Source organism: Rhopalosiphum maidis, chromosome 2 (assembly GCF_003676215.2).
Source record: "Rhopalosiphum maidis isolate BTI-1 chromosome 2, ASM367621v3, whole genome shotgun sequence".
Taxonomy (NCBI): Eukaryota; Metazoa; Arthropoda; class Insecta; order Hemiptera; family Aphididae; genus Rhopalosiphum; species Rhopalosiphum maidis.
Genome location: NC_040878.1, coordinates 84269396 through 84289582, shown reverse-complemented (window position 1 = coordinate 84289582; position 20187 = coordinate 84269396). Strand labels below are relative to the sequence as shown.

Sequence of the window (20187 nt, the reverse complement as noted above, 5' to 3'; positions counted from 1 at the left end):
AATCAGAAATTATTTTTCATTTATGATACACATAGCAACAATATACAACATAGGTTCAATTGCGTGTAGATAAAATTTACGTACAAAAATAGTGTTTAAGCAATAGTATAAACTAAAATGTATAAATAGTTTAATTTAATTTTAATTAATTAGTAATTAGTTTAATAAAATGTACTTTATGTTTTGAATTAAAAGATTCCTTCAAATCGGACGGATTCATTACCATACATAGGTGATATATTGTTACAAAATATACAGTATTCCATTCATAAAATGTTTATACGAATATCTAAAATTCTAAATCATCAATACTATATTATAGAAACTTACTTTTATAAACCATATTATTAACGGTATGTATTATATATTAATTAATAATTATAATAGTCCATGTAGTGAAATCGATACTAATATGTACATAATAATATAATATAAAGATGAATATAATAATTATTATGTTATTAGTGTTATAGAAACACAATTGGCGAGATATCTTTAACACGTTCCTTACTGATCAAATTTTATATAACACGGTTATTATTCTACATTTAAAATAATTCCTTGTACTTATTTTATAATAAATATTATATAGACTTATACAAGGCTATTAAATATTGATCTTCTTTCAAACGTTATGTAAACAATGTCTTAATCAGACACACTCCACAATAAATTATGAGGACTATATTTCTATATATTCGATATAATCTACATTATTTGATATCGATCCAATATATATTTTGATTGCGATAAATACAATTATATCGTAGTTACCGTCTGGCTTAAAATACACTATTCATTATCGTACGATAGTAATATAATTTACTAGTTAAATTATACACAACGTAACAACAATTATAATGTTATTATACACGTGTCATAAGTATTACCTGAACTCGACGAATGCGATTTTATTTCCCATTTCCTAATTAAGTATGTTTAATGATATTTGTTTTTAATTTTTATTTACTCGAAGCAAATTTTAATTTCACCGATTATATGATAATAACTATTATTGATCAATTATAATTATCATGAATAGCGTTCAACTGTAAATTTGAAATTATAAATTCGTAAAGTTAGAGGTCGCCTGAAGAATAAGTACAGCGGAAACGGGAACCACATTACCTGTACATAAAAACTATTTTTATCACCAAAGTTTCACTAAATTCAACACGTATGAAATTATTTTTTTAATGAAATTTAAGCATAAATTATTATACTTCGACCATTAAAACATGACTATAATAATAATAAAAATAATAAAACAGATAAACGCAAAGATTGCATATTTTAAATGTTGAAGCCAATATGGAAAATGTAATTAAGGAATAGCTTTTATTATATTAAATTGAGAGCATTAAGATTTAAAAAATGCAGACCGAGAGAAGAAAAAGATGTTTTAAACTTATTCTAATGATGGAGACTGCTCTCTTAAAGTCAAGAAGACTTAAGAAAACAATGGCGTCATTTGTGGAATGCAAGGGTGTACAAATGCATCCCACGAACAAAATTATTGTTATTTGTTTTATACTATAATTTCTATAAAATGATCTACATTTACACAAAAAGTGTGTTGAAAAAAATGCATGGAATAACTCTACCATGCGAATGACTGGTATATTACTTTCGATTTTCAATATTGGTTTTGCATCCCATGAAAAAATATGAAATTACGCCCCTGCTTCTTAATATTATTAATTTATGAAGTCTAATGATGCGGTCTCGCCACTCTTTAGTAGGGGATAGTAGTAGAGTACAGTTTAAGAACTGTGATTGAGCTCCAGATAGAATATATGATTAAATAAAGGACTATGGTTAGTAGTATTAGTACCTACGTTGTAAATTTTACAATAAATGCATGGTTGATATTTTTAATAACTGAAACTACGAAAAAGGGGGATGCGATAAAAATCATTTTTAAAAACAAGGATTCTGGCAGATTTTTCCATTCGAATTCTTACATACATATTATATACAAATATACAATGGTAATAATAGGATAATAAGTGAATAAGCATCATATTACTATATTAGTATTGATTTTTTAAAAAAACCATCTCAAACGCATGTATTGAATGTATTTATATACATTTTAAACTTACCCTCATCACCAAAAAATCTGAAGAACAAAAATACCTATACAAAATACACAATAATGATTATGTTGATTTAAATACTCAATAATAGGTACCTTTATATGAATCAACTACACTGCATACCGTCGACTATTACTTTATTTTATTTCGTCGTTTGTTTCCCATAGATGAAGACCCAATCGTCGGTGTAATTCGCTGCGCACAAAGAGCGTGGCTAATACGCGTCGTCGTGCTCTGTTCCATCACAATACTGCCGCACAGTCCGACAGCCACGCGCTGCAGCGATGGGCAACTCGAACAGTCACGGTAGCAGCACGTCGTACGCGACCGGCGGCGACGCGCGTTCGATACCACCACACTCGTGGGCCTACTCGTTCCCGCGATCGCAGTATTTCAGGCCACCGACCTCCGGGCCTAAAGTTCTGCCGGCGCACGTGCCCGGCCAACAACGAGCACGGCTCAGGCCCACCGAAAATGGGTCCATGCTGCATACGGCCGGTACCATAAACGGTAAACGGCCATACGAATATCTGCACCGAGACGACGTGAGTATAATGTTTCTATGTACGCTATTATCTTTTTTTCCATATAAAGTACTCATTGTGTTTATTATCTAAAACGTATCATGTTTAGCCATATATAATATGCAGTGAAAAATTGAAAATATGGGAAACTAAATTTAATAACTTAATTAGATATTCTATGCAAAATAAATTATTTTTTGATGAAATTACTTAACAATATATATTAACAATAAATGTCACTCCTATTAAAAACAATTGATTATATTAAAATTTATATTAATGTATCAACCGAAAAACGATTGATTTTTAAACAATTTTCAACCACTAACCTAAGTTCTACGCAATAATGATGAAATATTATTTTACACCTTTATTAGGTCTTAAAAATAGTAGGTATATAACAGGGGTGGCAAACCTATGGCACGCATGTTGATTACATTTCAATGGCACGAGAAAAAATTTAAATTATTAAAAATTATGCTATTTATAAAGTTTTGATTTTAACTGTTATCAGAAATTTAAAGAAACAAATTATATACATTTTAAAAATTATAATTTTAATTATATATTTTAGCTCCTACTTAATGAAATAATACATAATAAATCTGTAAATTTATTTTTATCCTTAGAAAATATAATTTCCTTTGGGCACGTGATAAAATGTCCAAAACCTTGACTGGGAAAATTTGGCACTTGACCCCAAAAAGGTTTGCCACTCTTGCTATACAATTTAATTTCGCTTAAGACGACGCCATACTCGCATGTTTGATCTCTGTCTAACTAACGTACATCATAACAAATTTACGTTCAATAAACACATTTTATGATATTATCTTTAATATTAGAGTAAATTTTATAATAAGTAAATTTACTCTACACTCTACTATGTTTTTCTGAACACAAATTTGTTATGGTGTACATTAGTAATACAGAGACAACATATGCGGGTATGACGTTCTCTTAAATATCAAATTTTGTCGAAATATCCATAAATATAGTTATGTACAAGTATAACTAACATTAAATATGCAGAAATATACAAAAAAAATATTGTAATGGACTAGAACTGTTACAATTTTCAAATTACTGACAAAAATTTACGCTCAAAACTAATGATCATCCCATGTAGTATAATAATATCACACTGTGTGTTAACATATCTACTTTGAAATTTTTTTATTTAAATTATTATTGTCGGTTCGTGGTTACACTAGTAAATACATAAATATTTACAATTCATTACATTGATCGTTATACTTGCTTACGTTTTATTTTAGAATAATTACCGATTTAGAACCGTGTTCAGCTTAAAAGCTTAAAATATATAAGGTGGTTATGGAAACGCCTAAATTAGTAGTACTTTACTTAACCATTGAAACAAATTACTTAATGGTATTTATTTTTTTGAATTAATAAATGCATTGCAATTAATATGAGTATTTTATTTAGTATCAATGACCTATGTTATTACTTTTAAGTATGGTACAATATTTTCCCCATAGTTATTACGGGATTAAAAAATATTATAATGCCTATACAGTTTACCCTCTTTTTTTATGAAAAGTATTTAATACCAATACAAAAATAATTTTATTTAATTGTATACTTTATTATTTATTTTTACCAAACAGTAAAATAAAATAAAATTTATGTCAATGCTGAAGAAAAAATAATATCGATCAATCTTTCACTTATGATAATTCCATAAATAATTCTGACCACGAACCCGTTATTTAAAAATAAAACCCCAAAAATAATATAAATCCTTGAAATACACTAGGGAATATATACATACAATGTTATAATAAAATATAAAATATGGTATATTTAAATTATGATAACTGAAAAATAGTTTTGATACTTTCACACTGTATCTAAACATACGTGTACCACGTTTGCCTATCTAAAACTCCCTTTTATAAATAATTGATGCAAAACACTATAATTGATTATATATTGTATTATAATATAGTATATATTAAATTGTTTTTCAAACCATTCATTGAAATACAAAATAACTTATTAAAAGTTATGTAAAACAAAATTTTTCATGTTTGTTAAACATTATAACTATTTATAACCATTTAATTAAATTGTTATAGCCGATATCTGCTACAGTGATAATTTACAATGTACTTCACAATTCGACTATAATTTGAGGTATTCCTCAATTTATTTTTAAATTAAAATCTTAATTGTAAAAATTGTTAACAAAAATGAATTATAATAAAATTTTACTGAAATTTAAGAAATTAATAATATTTTTTTTTTAACAAAATTCTATATTTAGCCATCTGTTACAATATAGAACAATAAGCTTAAGTGATAACATAACAAATAAAAAAAAATAAAACAGGTAGAAGAGACAGAGGGAAGAGGCCTCTCATTGAAGGTACTTCGACTTGATATTAACTTAAGGTTTTATCCTAGACATAATGATAGTAGTACAGTATATACATACAATTTAATAATATGAAATGAAATATTTCATACTGAAAAAACAAATATACTTAATATTTAATTATTTTAAACTTAAAAATGTTTACACAAAAATATTTATATAGATACTCAGCTCACATTATTATAGTATTATAGGTATATTAATAAGAAAATTTTACATTTTTTTTTTAAAATTTTATTTAAATATTTAAATAAAATTTACTTTAGATCCAACATGGATATGGATATGAGATTCAGAGACACGTTCCTAGAGATGGAAGACGAGATCGTATGGGGTACAATATGTATACCAGCGAACCAGACTTACGATTTTCAGACTCCCGTCAACTGCCACCAATAAGTTACCAACATCATCACAATCACGGAGACAATGGTGCTGTCAAAGGCAGAATGTCCAGATCTAAAAAAAAATACAGAGCTCCTCAAGTGCCACCATCTTCGTCGCATCATAACGGAGTGAGTACATATATTATGTTTTGATTTTAGAAAATATTATACATATTTTAAGACGTATATATAATGAAACCAGTTATTTTGATTATAATGTAATTACGTTAAATATAATGTATTTGTATTTTTTTTTTAATTTTACGACAACTAAAATATTACTTAAAATATATATAAATGAATTGTATATTATTATATATTATAGATATAAGTGAGTAGAGGATTTAAATATTTAGCATACTGCCTATATTAAAATACGTTATACGCATCACCTAAATGAGATTTCCTCCGTGTCATTAAATCACTATATATTTTAGTTTACCTATTTATATTATATTAGACAAAAAATTGGTGTCTTTACATAAATTATATGTATTTTACATTTCATAGATGGACAGCTCTTCGCCGGACTCGTATCAACATTGGGAAAATCATAGGGATAATAGTAGATCTAGTCAAAATAATGGTATGCCAAGATTGAGGTTATTTAAGACTAGAGCCGAAACAAAACGTAAGATCAGCAGAGACGAATTAAAAAATGCAGAGTTTCAGCCTGAAGTTAAACCACAAGCTAGCAATCTACATCGAAGCATGTCTTCCCCACAATTTCAAGTGAGTTTGATTTATATAGTATTTTAACGAATAGTGTAGATTTTAAAAGATTCAATTTAATTACTAATTCATATCGTATTTAATTTAAAGTATATAAAAAATTTGCTATAATTATATAGTATAAATTATGGTACTAGTATATAGGTACTGAAATTAAAATAATATAAAATATGTAAAATATTTACAACGTAAATTCGTTAGGGTAGGTATTATAAAAATAATTCAATACGATTGCGATATTAAATCGGTATTTTATAGCGTAATATTTAGCTTTCTGGTATAATGATAAACAAAAAGATTAAATTATATTTCTTTGTACACTTTCTAGAATTAAGAAAAAAAGTATTCTTCATTAAAAAATACATATATTGTAATTTTTAATTTATAATAAACATATAGTAATATTTTTTATTATGAATTTATGAAATATTATCCATAAATATGTACTTATAGGTATATAAAATATAAATATATATAGTTCTCAAGTGGTTATTACTGCTGCGGTTGTAATTTAATAAATAAATAAAAGGTGTGTAAGAAGTACCCACTTTGCTCCACGCCACGAGATGGTCACTATTATGGGTGTATTAAATTTGAATTCAATGTACTAAAAACGACTGAGTAAAGACGGTCTGTCAACTTATATCACCAATTGTATTTCATGATATGTTATTTAATATAATAGCTATTATTTTTCTTTTAATATGACAAGTAATTTATAATTTTTTTTAAATTTTTTTTTCGAAAATATTGCATTAGGGTTCCACGAATAATGTTTTTAAATTATAACAAAATAATTAATATCGTTATTTATTGTTTAAATTAGTAATTTCATTCGCATTTTACTTAAAATGTCTATAAAAAATAATTGCTTTTATACATTTATTAGATTTTATGGTTTCAATATAAAGAATCTTTTGTTAAAATGTTAAGACTTGCATATAAAAAGAAAATTTTTTTATTAATTTCTAACTGCGAAATAGTTAATTAAAAGTTCACTCCATTATATAATATTACAATTTAAACTTAAAAATATAGTATGTAAATATTAAATCAATCTATCTGGCACGTACTATAATAATAAGGTTTTTCGCTTTAACAATAAAAACAATCCTCACGGCTCAGTGGCTCACATATTATTTAACACCATTAAACCTTCTCTGATCCTAAACAAAATGTTAGCGTCCAGCATATTAATTTGACCCCTTCGCATAAATTATACATTATTCCTATAACAACGAACCTCTGTTCCATATGTATAACAATGTCGCAGCTGCTGATTTTCGACGGGGGCATCCTTTGTTGTGTGGACTAGTTAATATTTAGTATTTACGCAATAGAGAAGCTAGCTTGGATGTAAGTATAATAGGAAATCTTCTGGCACGCGTCAAGTTGACCATACCGGTTAGATACCTAGGCAAGCATTATTAATAGTCTTTGGAATTATCACCCTATTGGATTTTTACGCAGTAAAAAAAATCGCAATGGTTTATGAAATAAAAAAAATTAAATAGGTAACCACTATTCATTAGTATATAATACGTTGCTCTACCATTTAAATAAATTGCAATTAATTTTTTTTTTAATTTTTTTCTCCGAAAATTGGTCAAAAATTAAGTTTTTACTCTACTAAATCCAAAAAGGTTTTTAATAGGTAATAACTTTAAATACTAACTTTATTAATTTTAATTTTTCAGGCTGAATTGAAACGTGTGACTGAAAGGCTGAGAGAAAAGGAATTCCGTCATCCGCCCGTAGGTCGTGCTTCGGAGAGCTCGTCCAATCCTGCTTCCGAAGAACGTACGGTTGTGGTCACTGACAGTAACAAACATCGCGAGAGCCCAGTGAACTCAAACAGACAACGGTTAATGGCCGATCGAGCTAAACGTATGTCCAGGTCGATACCGAATCTTGCTACAAAATTACCAGAAGACGACGACGTCCGATGCACAGGTGAGGGTTCGTCAGCCACAGGTTCCAACGATGAGAGCAAGAGCCACGACAAGAAAGACAAGCCTAAAACGAGGTATGCTCTATAAAAGATACAATCGATTATTACAATAATACAAGCATTTAATGAATTTTTCGTTGTTTAGTGTGCCAGATATTAAACCGAAAACTTTCTATTTCGGTATGAACGAATTCAACGATACAACAAAGATTAGTAGAACTTCAGAAGACGTTGATCGATTCGCTGAGAGCTTTAATAAAACGAACGCTTCCCCTTCTGATAGTATTACTAGCAGTGACCCCACAGATGAGGTATAAATCAAAAACGATCTGTTTTGAATAATCATTATTGAAACGTGAAATATACTTTTAATTTTCGCAAAATTCAATTTTATACATTATATGAGCTCAATATTTAATTAACTAATTTTTTTATTAAACCGGGTTTATTTATTTTAATTAAATTTGATTAGTATAGTATAATATTCTTATTAATATGTGTATCTGTTTATTTTTATGTAATAAAAACAATTAAATGTTTCCCTTGCATATTTAAATTTTGGGTATAGGTTATAAGAATAATATTTTATATTTATTTCACTATGACTAAAACTTAAAAGTATATTATTTATTTATTTTAAATATATATTTTAGAACGGTGGTGACATATCTCTTCAACTAAGACCTACATTACCTAGAAAACAGTTTGACATCCCTAGATTTAGTCCAACAGCTGCTTGGCGCTTGCTCACTGCTTTAGAAAGTCCTTCACCAGTTAGTCCCAACTGTAGTGGCGGAGAGGAAGACTTAATACCAATTATAGATCAACCTCATAATTCTGGTGATAAATCCGGAGATAGTGGTATTTCTGGAGATGCTAGTCCTAATTCAGCCCATAATTCACAGGTAATACATAAATAACATGTTAAAAAATATTAACTTATCATAAACTATAATATTATAACTTTTAGGTTGCTTGGACTCCACAGCAAGACTTGGAAGAAACAAGTTCAGATGGAGGATTGGATTCAGCACCAGTTTCACCTCAAAGTTTGGATACCACACAATTTTCAAGAACTCGTACAATTGCTAAACCAAGTTTCTGTCTATCCCTACCTAGAGATGAAAGTGCAGGAGTTGATAAAAGATATGGACAATTAGTGAGTTGTATTATTAATAGTAATATTTTATATTTATTAAAACAATAAAATGTTTTTTTTCTGTAAAGAATGAAGATTTTTCACCGATGAATCCACCCAAATCTCATGGTTACTTCAAATCTAAGTTAAATAGAGGAAAAGCATCCACAGATAAAAACAAATCACAATTGGATGAAAACTGGGTGTTAAGTAGAAGCGTGCCAGATTCATTGCATCAATCAGGTTTAGTTGGCAATTTTCCATCGCAAAATTGGAATCAACTAGAATGTCAAAATGGAGAAGAACCTTCTGATGAAGAATTAGCTATGTCATCTTTACCAAAATTTTCATATTTAGCTGCAGGCAGACGAGCTATGTATTTACCAGAATATAAATCATTAAATTATTTATATCAAAAGTAAATTTAAATATCTAAATAACTGTTGATAAAACTCTTTTTAAATAATTATCTAATTCATAGGGATATAACAAATGTACCTCAAAATAAAGCCATTGTATCAAAGTCATGTGAGGACCTCACAAGAGACGACCTGGAGGATGAAGAGTTACCAGTCATGAATGAAAGAACAAAGCAACAAAAATCGTCAAGTAAAAAGTTTGCATTTCAAAGTACAATACGACAAATTGAACGAAAGAAAATTGCTGAAAAATTGTCAAAAGAAGCAGAGTACAAAGGTAGTAAAAGATGCACTTTCATATATTTAAAAAAATGATTCTTATTTTATATGATTGATTACAGAACGTCAGAGACTTAGTGAAATGGAGGCAATGCGTCGAGTAGAAGAAGAATTCCAGCGAAAACGAGAAAGAGAAAAGGCAGATATTCGACAACAGTTGAGACTGTATACATTAACACAAGGTGATAGAGAACCAGCACAACCTCTTCCATCTGGTACTCAAGTACTCTCTGAATTCAGAGAGTCTAGACGTGACTATAAAGATTTTAACTCTTCCAGGTAAAAATTATTTTATACTAAAAATATTTATTAACAAATAATTATATTTATCTAATCCTTTCATTTTAGAGTTGAACACGAACCTATTAATCATTCAGAAACTCCAGTGAAAAAATCTACAACTGTGCATCCAAAAGTTGTATACCAAATGCCCAAAAGTACTCCAGTATATGTGACACCAAATACTGTTCGTAAACAATGTAATGGAACTGAAAAGGGGTCATCAACACCAACATCCGGAAATTACAGAAGAGACTTTGCTCAAGGAGCCCTTCCACATTCTGTGGCAAGTTCGGATTCAGAAGTATCTGTGTCGATTACTCGACCAACTTCACGTTCAAAGCACAGAAGCAGGTAGATAAATCATTAACTTATACCAGTTATACCATTACCATAAACCATAGTTAATAAATGACTAAAGTTAACAATTGTATTACGTATATTTTACCTAATAAAAAACCATATTACTACTTAGTGAATTTTAAACGCATGACTATTTAATTCAAATACCTATATTTAATACTTAACTAAAACACAATAATAATACAAAATATTAACCAAACTAATAGGTATTGACTTATAAATGTTGAACATTTTAATTTTTATGACAACATTAAGTTTTGAACATGTTTTAACAAATTAGTTTACTTTAACCAACACATATTAGATAACTTGTATAACTTATAATTTAAAATTGTTTAATTTATGACCATTAGGATAAGTGTTAGTAATATTGGATTTTGGGGTAAAGATTAGAAATAATAGATTTTTTTAAATAAAGAATATTAGCTACTTCATACAAACAAAACAATCATATAATAATAATCTGTTATAGATTTTTAAACAAATTATTATAAACACTACTTATCAAATTAAAAACAAATTTCAGTAATTATTTTTTATTCTTTAAAACGTTTAGTATTTACTTACTTTAATAAATACCTACTTCTGACAAACAAAAAACCTAACAAATTCAACAACTTCTCACAGAGCTTCAATAAATTTAACAATGAATATATTGTAAATGAAAATACTAACTACTATCATGCTTTGGTTAACAATTCTAACACAGGTTTTAGCAAGTATGGAGCTCGGGATTAAGTGTATTCTAGTCAACAAATATTCAAGTCACCATTTCACCAATATAGGTTGGTAGTAAATGTTGCTTGGTTCATCCTAAATTGTAGGATAATTGTGTTTTTATTTTGTACCATTTAGATCAGCCAGTCCAATATCTGATCGAGAAAACAATGACATTGGAATAAATCTTGATTATATACATATTATAAAAAGTTTAAAGCAAAAACAAAATAACGAAACAGTAAATATCTTTAGAAAAAAACCTTTTTATGCATAGGTATTAAATATAATTAGTGAATTTTATTTTTATCAGGAATTAAATGAAGTTACCAATGAAAAGATTCCGGCTAGTTCTATAGTTGGTGTAAATTCTCTACAACCATTTATGAAAAATAAAAATTCAATGTACAAACCTATTGTTTTCAATCCGATAAACAAGAACAAATTTGCTCAACCATTGATGTAGATTTTTATAGTATTATTATTTACTTAATTTGTAATGTATTGTTATTTTATTTAAAATAAGTAATTTACTTGACTAATTTCACTAGAAGTAATTAGCTAATTTTTATATAAACATATACTTAGTTTTGAATTTATGATTAACCTAGTTAATCATGTAAATAATAATATTTAGTAGTTATATTTTGTATGTCAAATAAATTATATAGTTTAGTTAATCCAAATATTTTGTTTTTCACTTTAAGTGTTATTTATATTATTTCAAGTTAACATATGTATTTCAATAATTGTTATCTTATTTTATTAAGTTAAAAATGAAAATGTACAACATATATAAATGATTCACACGTGTTATTATTGTTGAAATTATCACTTTTTATTCAATTTAGATGTTATAAAATTAAAATACCTACTCCATGTTGATTGCCATAATAAAATTGTTTAAATACTTTACCTAAAATTGTATTTTATATTTATAATTAATTATTATTGAATAATGTATTTAGACTATAATTACCTACTTATATTATACTTGGTCCTTGCTTACATGAGACAATTCATAGAGTTTAAAGTATGTAAGTAAACAATACCTGAGTTATTACTTATATGTGGTCTATAGAACAGAATCATTTAGAAATTAAGGAATTATTTACATTTAAAATATTATATTATATGCTGTGAATATGTTGAGAGAAAAGAAAGTCTTGTTTCTAAGCCCAAAAATAATGCAAGCTGAATACTTTGAAAACAATGGATTTTTGGAAGACTATGCACATACTCAAAATATAGAAAGGCTCTGGGGATCAACAAATTGACAGAACAAAAAACATTGTGTTATCATTTAAAATCATATTTAGCTGAATTCGTGTGACAACAGAAAATAAAAGAATGTAAATTTAAAATCTGATTTCTAAATACATAAATACAAGTAATTACTAATGAATCATTTATTACTGTAATAAAACTTTTTCTTACATATTAAATAAATTCACAAAGAATTAAATATGATTGGTTAATATGAATAAAAATAAGGTAGTCTGTAAAATAGAAAAAGTAGACAAATATTGGTAGTCTTAGATAATGATTATGGTATTTAAGAAAAACAAGTTAATCTCATTTAACAGAGAAGTACCATTTTTTTAAATTTATAAAATAGGTTAGGTCTTTCATTCTAATCATTAATTTGATATTTATAGTTTAAATATTAATTAGTTTTATCTAAGCATTTAAAAATAATATATTAAAAAATAATAAATAATTAGCTTTTTGAAAAATTTTATTTAGGAATTTTTAAATTAATGACAATTTGATTAGTAAGTATAAGAGAATTCAAAACTGTTTTTAAAATTAGTCTTAAAACTTTAAAGTTGTAAAATTATTTTCAACCTTTTGGCCCTTTTGGTAAAAAATTCGTAATTTTTTTTTTTCACATTAGGTTGTAGTGCAAAATTTTAATCAATATTAAACATAAGTATTCAGTGTGCAACATTTTTAATTGGAATTAATTTTATTCACTGGCACTAGTAATCTAAAAATAATTTGTCTTATTTAATATAAATTAAATATGTATTTGAGTCAACACTTGACAGCCAGCAGTCGCAAATAATAAAATTAATTTATATTTGTACAATATACGTATGTGCCTATTTATCACTTTATCAGTAATCATAACTGATAAATTGTCTAAAAATAATCTAAATTATTACTTATTAAAATAGAAAAAATATATATGTTAAGCACAAGTAGAAAAACTAATATTCGGAAATAATTTAAGTATAATAAGTGTTATACTTAATCGTAATATTAAACAAATATTGACTTAACTTAATTATTTCTACAAAGTCTTATTATACAAACGCATATTTGCTAGAGTCCTGGTTATGAGTAGCTATTATCATAATACTATTATTACTATTTTGTAATAATAATTAATATTATGGTACCTATTAGCATTAAAAATACTTCGTTTTTCATTATTGCTGAGCTCTTGAGTTTTGGGGACAGTCCTATTAATAATTAATTATAATTTAAAATTTCGGTGTTTCGTTAAAAATGAGTACATTATTAACTATAGCAAGTTTCGTACATACGTTATTACGTTACCAATCATTACCATGTTATTTAATTAATATTAATTTATAGGTATAAACTAAATAAATGGTACAAATAAGAACATATTATGTAATACTCATAGGTTAGGTACCTATATTATATGCTACAAAAGCAATACAAATTTTAAAAGTAGGTACCTATATTATATTGTTGATGTGTTTGTTTATCGACACGTTTAGGTATTGCAATTTGCAGTTGTGTTAAATCTTGTCAAACCGAATTATCGACATTTATTGTTACATAGGTATAATATGATACCATGAATAGTAGGTAGACTAGGTAGTATAATAATTGATGAATATTAGTGATATTACTAATATTAGGTCAAACACGTATGTATGTATTTGTTATTTTTAACTATTACAGACATTACAGTATTACCTACATAATTGACAGGCTTCGACCTTCAACTTAGTGAAAACTCAAACATGTATATAGGAATATAAAAAATTTAAATAAAGTAAGAAAATATGTTTATTTTTTTTATTGATTCTAAATACTAAATTCCAGCTTTGACAACTAGATTATTAGCATTATATATGGGTATAAATACATTTTATTAAATTATTACATTATTAACATTCTAGCCTTACTTATATTTGATAATATGTATATTTTAAAACTGTTGAAGCAGACAATTTGTAATAATGGCAATTTATTATGTATGGAATATTTATGGACATTAATTAACTTAGGTACTAGTAGAAACTATTAAAAAAGAATAATTTTCTGATACTACCAGTGGTCCTAATTAAATTTTGTCAAAAGATTTGTCTTCATTAACCTTTACAACTTAATATATAAATATAGAATAGAAAATAATAATTTCGTATTTTAAATTATTTAAAATACAAACAAATTGACTTAAAAACTTAAATTAAATTAGTAAAATATATTTTTCATACATAACTTAAAACAAAAAGAAGCTAGTAAATCCAAACATTCACCCAAAACAGTAATCGGACATCAATAAGTTCATAAACTAACCTTCTAATAATTCATCTGAAACCATAACAAGTGTAGAGTACCTAGGATTTACATCTTAATAGTAAGTATATGTAAATTGTAAATTGCTTACGACTACACTACAGCCTTGTAATCTTCAGGTAGGTACCTATATGATGGTGTATACCTACTCCACTTAATCATATACATATTATGTATTATTCGATCATATATCCGTAAATTTAATAAGTCTACGTATAGGTATTATACATAGGTATTTACTTAACTTTCAAAGAAATTATATTGATCAAAACAATCCCGCGGTTTTAATTTTTTTCATGGAATATATTGTATTATATTTATATAGGCGTAATTCATAACCTTAGTGTATACTGCATACACCTTCGTTTCGCGCTTCTTCTCGTAGTCTAACCTTAAATATTATTAGAACTATCAAAATGCGGATGTCAAATAGGTATATTAGATAATATTATAATACATGTAGTAGGTACATATTGTATAAGCTGATGCGTAGATAGAAAAAAAAATAGTACCTACCCAACAACTATTTTATGCACATAATTGTATGCATGAAGGCCAAAAATGAAATTACACAAACGCGCAATCTAAAGGCGACATATACGTCTATTACTGCAGTAAATAGTAATACTATGTAGATTGTTGTATAATATGTATATTGCCATATTGGTACAAGTGTGTATACTAAACTAGGTGCCTACTTACTGACACGTACAAAACTATGACTATAAACCATATTAAACAGTATACCTACCTTTAGGTATCGGGATATCGTATTATTTTCCTTAATTTGTATTTAATATTATAAAATATTGTACTTGTGTACAAGTTATCCTAGACTTTTTCTAAAATGCTATTCTATATTTTTCTGTCCGTAAAATCGTATTATAAATTAAAGATTTTGATAAATTTTATAGATGGGCGTTTATATGAAAAAATGTCAATGGTTTTAAACGGAGACTATATTATTTCAAACCATATGTCCATCAAAATATTATTATTATAAATTATAATGTTATTCGCATTTTGATGTTGTGGATTTGGTATACGAAATATTATAGTTCTTTTTCTTTGAAATATCATTCGCTGCACTAATGATCACTGATAACATTATACCTATATAATATTATATTCTATAATCTAAATTGAATACTAAAATTAATGCAAAAACATTCTAAATAACTGCAATAGCTATAGGTTATTCACCTATAGTTATTGCAGTTGTTTTGTTAAAAATATGGACCATATTACCACAACATTCGTGTATAATATATTTTAACATCTTCCATCTTAATTTAAGCCAATAAGCTGTATTAACACAGTATTATAGATACATACACATGAGTAATTCCCAAACTATTTGTTTTCCGCGATTATTCCCAACACATGTATTATGTATACCACGTATTGTTGCATCGAAGTAGGTATATTGCCTATATTCGCTTATCGGGTATTGATAAATTATTGCCACGTTCTTAGTCTCACGAGTTTTACAGTAGACGGTACTAATATTATATTATGGTATTATAGTATTATACTATCATTTTTTACATTTCAATTTTGTATTATCATTATTAAATCCATTAGTCATTATACATGTATACAATGATATATTATTATATTTATATATGTAATACATTACTAGCTAAATATTGGTAAATAGTAAATCTACAATCAGTAGATACTCAATATAATCTTCAATTTCAATATCTTTTCTGGTAAGTAAGTAAATCTAGATAGCACTCTTGGGAGGTCAAAATTTAAAAAAAGCAAAAATATAACAGAATTTATGATGATAGATTTAAAAAATAGATGGCTTTGAATTAATTTTGTTTCTATTGTACCAACAATAGTTTTATAGTTCAATTGATAAAATAATCTGCGACACTTATCTGTATTACAATAATAGCTCTATCATTTCAATATCACAAAACAAAAATTTTGACAGGTACTTTTTATAGGTAATCTGTAATCAATTTGTAATAATTTACATAAAATTCGGAATTATTAATCCAAAATTTCACCCTTTAGTTAATGTTGTAGTGGGACTAACATCATTATAAAAGCCCAGTACCTACATCAAAATTAAAATTTTTAGTACCTATAGTAGGTGTCGAGTGTACCACATTAAAGATTAGGTCACTCATGCAGTCACTGGAATTTATGAGTTAAATTTTAATTTAATAATAAATAATTGCTTAAAAAAAACGATTTTGAGCGGAGACTGTCAATCAGCCTATATTACCTCATATTATATTGTTAATTGTTATTAACGAATAATTGTAAAATTATTATTATGTTATTATATTGAGTTGTCTGTTGTTTATATCTGATAATTTCTAATATTAAATATATCTAGATATAAATACTTACAATATACATAGGTTTATAGCCTATACTATAGGAACACCCGAACACCGAACAGAAAGCTAAATTTGTTATAAGAGTCGTAATATTGCATAAGAAAATATATTTGTTTTAATCACCTGAAAAATTACTTTAAACATACAAATAAATGTATTAATTCAATGACTAGTGAAAGAAATTTTTAAATTACATAGGTAATTCAAGTTTTATTCTGATTTCTGGATGATTGATAATCGCGATTAAAGCATACCTAAGTAGCTAAGTGGTGTTTCATTATGCTATGTATATTCATTTTATAACTTTATTCAACAAAGATATATGTCAAATTACTTCTGTAAATTGCAGCACTTGTGGCCAACTAACCCAAGTATTCTTTGTTTACTATAAACATACACAATAACATTTTCAAAATATTTTAATTTTTAACCTACCTACCTATTTATAAATTTATGGCTATACCTCAATACTACATTACCGCAAATCACAATCTATTCTTACCAACACACAGTTATACGGATATACGGTATACGTATGATGTGGTTTATATTGATTAATATAAGTAATACAAGCAACAAGCTAATATTAATACTAATAATTACATAGTTATACTATAGTAATATATGATTTATATGCAATTTTGTTATTGGCAAAACATATTTCAACCTACTACAGTGGCGGTCAAATAATTTTGTCACGGAGGGGGGAAGTACCGTAAAAAAAAACAAAATTCAATTGTTATAAATATTAAAGAAGAAAAATCATGGGGAGGATCTATTCCCCTCCACCGTTTGACCGCCACTGAACTACTACATTACTATTACTATAAATTAATAATAAAAATATAAATAAATAATAAAATACCCATCTCAGCTCAGAATCATTGCAATTCTTGTACAAAGATGATATAAAATTCAAATTAAAGTTTTAACACACCTATTACAGATTACAGTAACCTTCTTAATGATGAAGTATACATGAAGTACACTTGAAAATACACCAACTATATAGCAGAGTGACTTTCCTATTTAAATATATTTTCTTATTATATTTTTCTTTTAATCTATTTGACTATTTCCTATATTATTTTTTATAAAGTACTTATAATACATATGATAAGTATTTGAAATTAAAAACGTCTCTCTGATATTTATGTATTTTTAGCACCTCTACGGCCCCACATTTCGTCTGCAGCAGTTACACAAATGTCAAAAAAATAAATACTGAAAAATTACAATACTCATCTAAAATACTAAACAATCTGTTATTGACATCACTTTATTTATCACTCGTAAAATATGATATTCCTCGATCAGCATTCTGCAATGCTTATACAATTTCATTACCATTTACTTATATGTGTGTTAGATAAGTATATGTATATATTTTCATCGGCGAATTGTTATAAATTATAATACATCTATCATCGTATTCTTCAGTAAATCGGCCATTAGAACAGTATAAATGCATTATACATTAGTATAATACATATTACTTATTATACATCATTATTTATGTCTATCAATATACCTATGCATATCAGACTACAGGTTATTCGTATTGGAAATTTACATTTAAAGACGCTTATCGTATTTGTAGCCTTGGAACGGGAAGACATAACTAGAATATTTCGAGAAAAAAATTGATCTACACCCGATAAAATATATTGCGCAGGTACAAAAGGATAATGTACTTATTTTAACTTTTCTATGTTGAAGCGTAAGTACACGGTACACGTTGTAGTGCAGTAGAAACTAAAAATTAAAATTTGTGAGCAATAACAAATTTGTTATTCTGTATTTTAATATTAATATATACCTATAAAGAGGCGTGTAGTTTGATAGTATTATAACGACTACGACAATACATATTATATTTTGGGTGTTTTAAGAAAAAATGTTATCAACATTTGTGGGACAAAATATATTATTCGAATTAATAATTAATATTAATCTCATAGATGTTCATAAAATCTATTACAGCTTATACACTGGATTTACAACTTAATTTATTATTCAATATAGAAAATAAGACTTCTGAAGTCTATTGATTATATAAATTTCTTAAATGATGCTACACCAGGGCCGTCCCGAACAAAATAATAAAGGGGGGTGAGATGCATTAATGTGCCAACTCTAAAAAAATTTAGAAATATAGATTTGCTGTTGTGTTGTACAAATGTACAACAATAATCTTCGTCATCAATAAAAATACCGTAAATATCTTTTCTGAAGCCCAGATATACTATAATATTTTGCATAATGTTGATTTAGGTAATTGTTATTAATAATCGGAATAATACGTATTTAGTAATTCACCCCTTATTTTTCATAAAAATTCGTACTACACATTTTGTAATATATAATATGATAAAGAGCTGTGAAAGGCAAACGTCCTCCTTATCTACACCACTAATATAATTATAGTTTTTAGTACCATGTCAACTTTTTTTTTTAGTACCCAATAATTATTTTTTATTAATCAAATTGCACATTATTATTAGGTAACTATACCGATCTGTTATTATTTTATAAACTGAAAATATTATACTTATGTCTGGTTAAAATGTGAATAGTGTGTATTGTGTAGGTACTACCTACTATTTAGCCAGTGCCTAGTAGTCTTATTTATAAGTGTTTAGTAGGTACACTAACAATTTCGGACTACACACTATGTTCACTAAAAAATAGGAGCTGATTTAGAGTAATCTGGCCAGGAGTAATATTTTGGAAAGTAAAAAATGTATTGAAATGTATATGAAATCGATAAACCTATCTACTGCATAAATAAGAAATTCTAAAAATCAGTTTGTTAAACGTTCAGGGTTGGCCTTTGCTATGAAAGTGGCGTAAATACGCCTGCGTAACTATGACTACTGTAGTCTGTAATTACCTTTACGGAACGCCTGCAATTTAATGTGCCAGTTTGCGCGGGACAGGATATTCTTTTGAATTTTAACAACGCGGAGGGATCGTGT

At 26.9% G+C, this 20187-nt stretch overlaps 1 protein-coding gene across 4 annotated transcripts in view; it reads left to right on the top strand.

Moving 5' to 3' along the window:
- LOC113554254 overlaps nt 1-11933 on the top strand; it is a 58215-nt gene extending 46282 nt beyond the window's left edge. For 3 of the 4 annotated variants that reach the window (XM_026958009.1, XM_026958008.1, XM_026958010.1), the window contains 13 exons: nt 2267-2644; nt 5291-5539; nt 5921-6142; nt 7840-8168; nt 8239-8404; nt 8747-8998; nt 9064-9252; nt 9321-9649; nt 9713-9927; nt 9992-10208; nt 10278-10562; nt 11427-11529; nt 11602-11933. In XM_026958009.1, coding sequence (XP_026813810.1) covers nt 2384-2644; nt 5291-5539; nt 5921-6142; nt 7840-8168; nt 8239-8404; nt 8747-8998; nt 9064-9252; nt 9321-9649; nt 9713-9927; nt 9992-10208; nt 10278-10562; nt 11427-11529; nt 11602-11754 — 2970 coding nt within the window. In that variant the 5' untranslated portion in view covers nt 2267-2383 and the 3' untranslated portion in view covers nt 11755-11933. Of the gene's footprint in view, nt 1-2266; nt 2645-5290; nt 5540-5920; nt 6143-7839; nt 8169-8238; nt 8405-8746; nt 8999-9063; nt 9253-9320; nt 9650-9712; nt 9928-9991; nt 10209-10277; nt 10563-11280; nt 11357-11426; nt 11530-11601 lie in introns of all 4 variants that reach the window. The other variant, XR_003405248.1, reaches the window with a different exon arrangement.
- Nucleotides 11934-20187: the final 8254 nt, after the last annotated feature.